Source organism: Cariama cristata, unplaced genomic scaffold (assembly GCF_000690535.1).
Source record: "Cariama cristata isolate BGI_N322 unplaced genomic scaffold, ASM69053v1 scaffold9927, whole genome shotgun sequence".
NCBI classification, from domain to species: Eukaryota; Metazoa; Chordata; class Aves; order Cariamiformes; family Cariamidae; genus Cariama; species Cariama cristata.
In genome coordinates, this window is record NW_009626102.1 from 1 (window position 1) to 200 (window position 200).

Sequence of the window (200 nt, forward strand, 5' to 3'; positions counted from 1 at the left end):
CCCTGGGACGCCGTGAGGCTCCCCAAGGACGTCATCCCGCTGCATTACCACCTCCTCATCCATCCTAACCTCACCACCCTGACCTTCGCTGGGACCGCCGCCATAGAGGTCACGGTCACCCGGCAGACCAGCGTGGTCATCCTGCACAGCAAGCGCCTCAACATCACCAGGGCTGCCATCGGGAGCACCGGCTCGGCGCG

General features: G+C 66.0%; 1 protein-coding gene across 1 annotated transcript in view; it reads left to right on the top strand.

The window, feature by feature from the left end:
- Positions 1-3: 3 nt before the first annotated feature.
- ERAP1 (endoplasmic reticulum aminopeptidase 1) overlaps positions 4-200 on the top strand; it is a gene marked incomplete at its 5' end in the record, with an annotated part of 14,200 nt that continues 14,003 nt past the window's right edge. Inside the window, one exon of the mRNA XM_009703884.1 lies at positions 4-200. Coding sequence (XP_009702186.1) covers positions 4-200 — 197 coding nt within the window.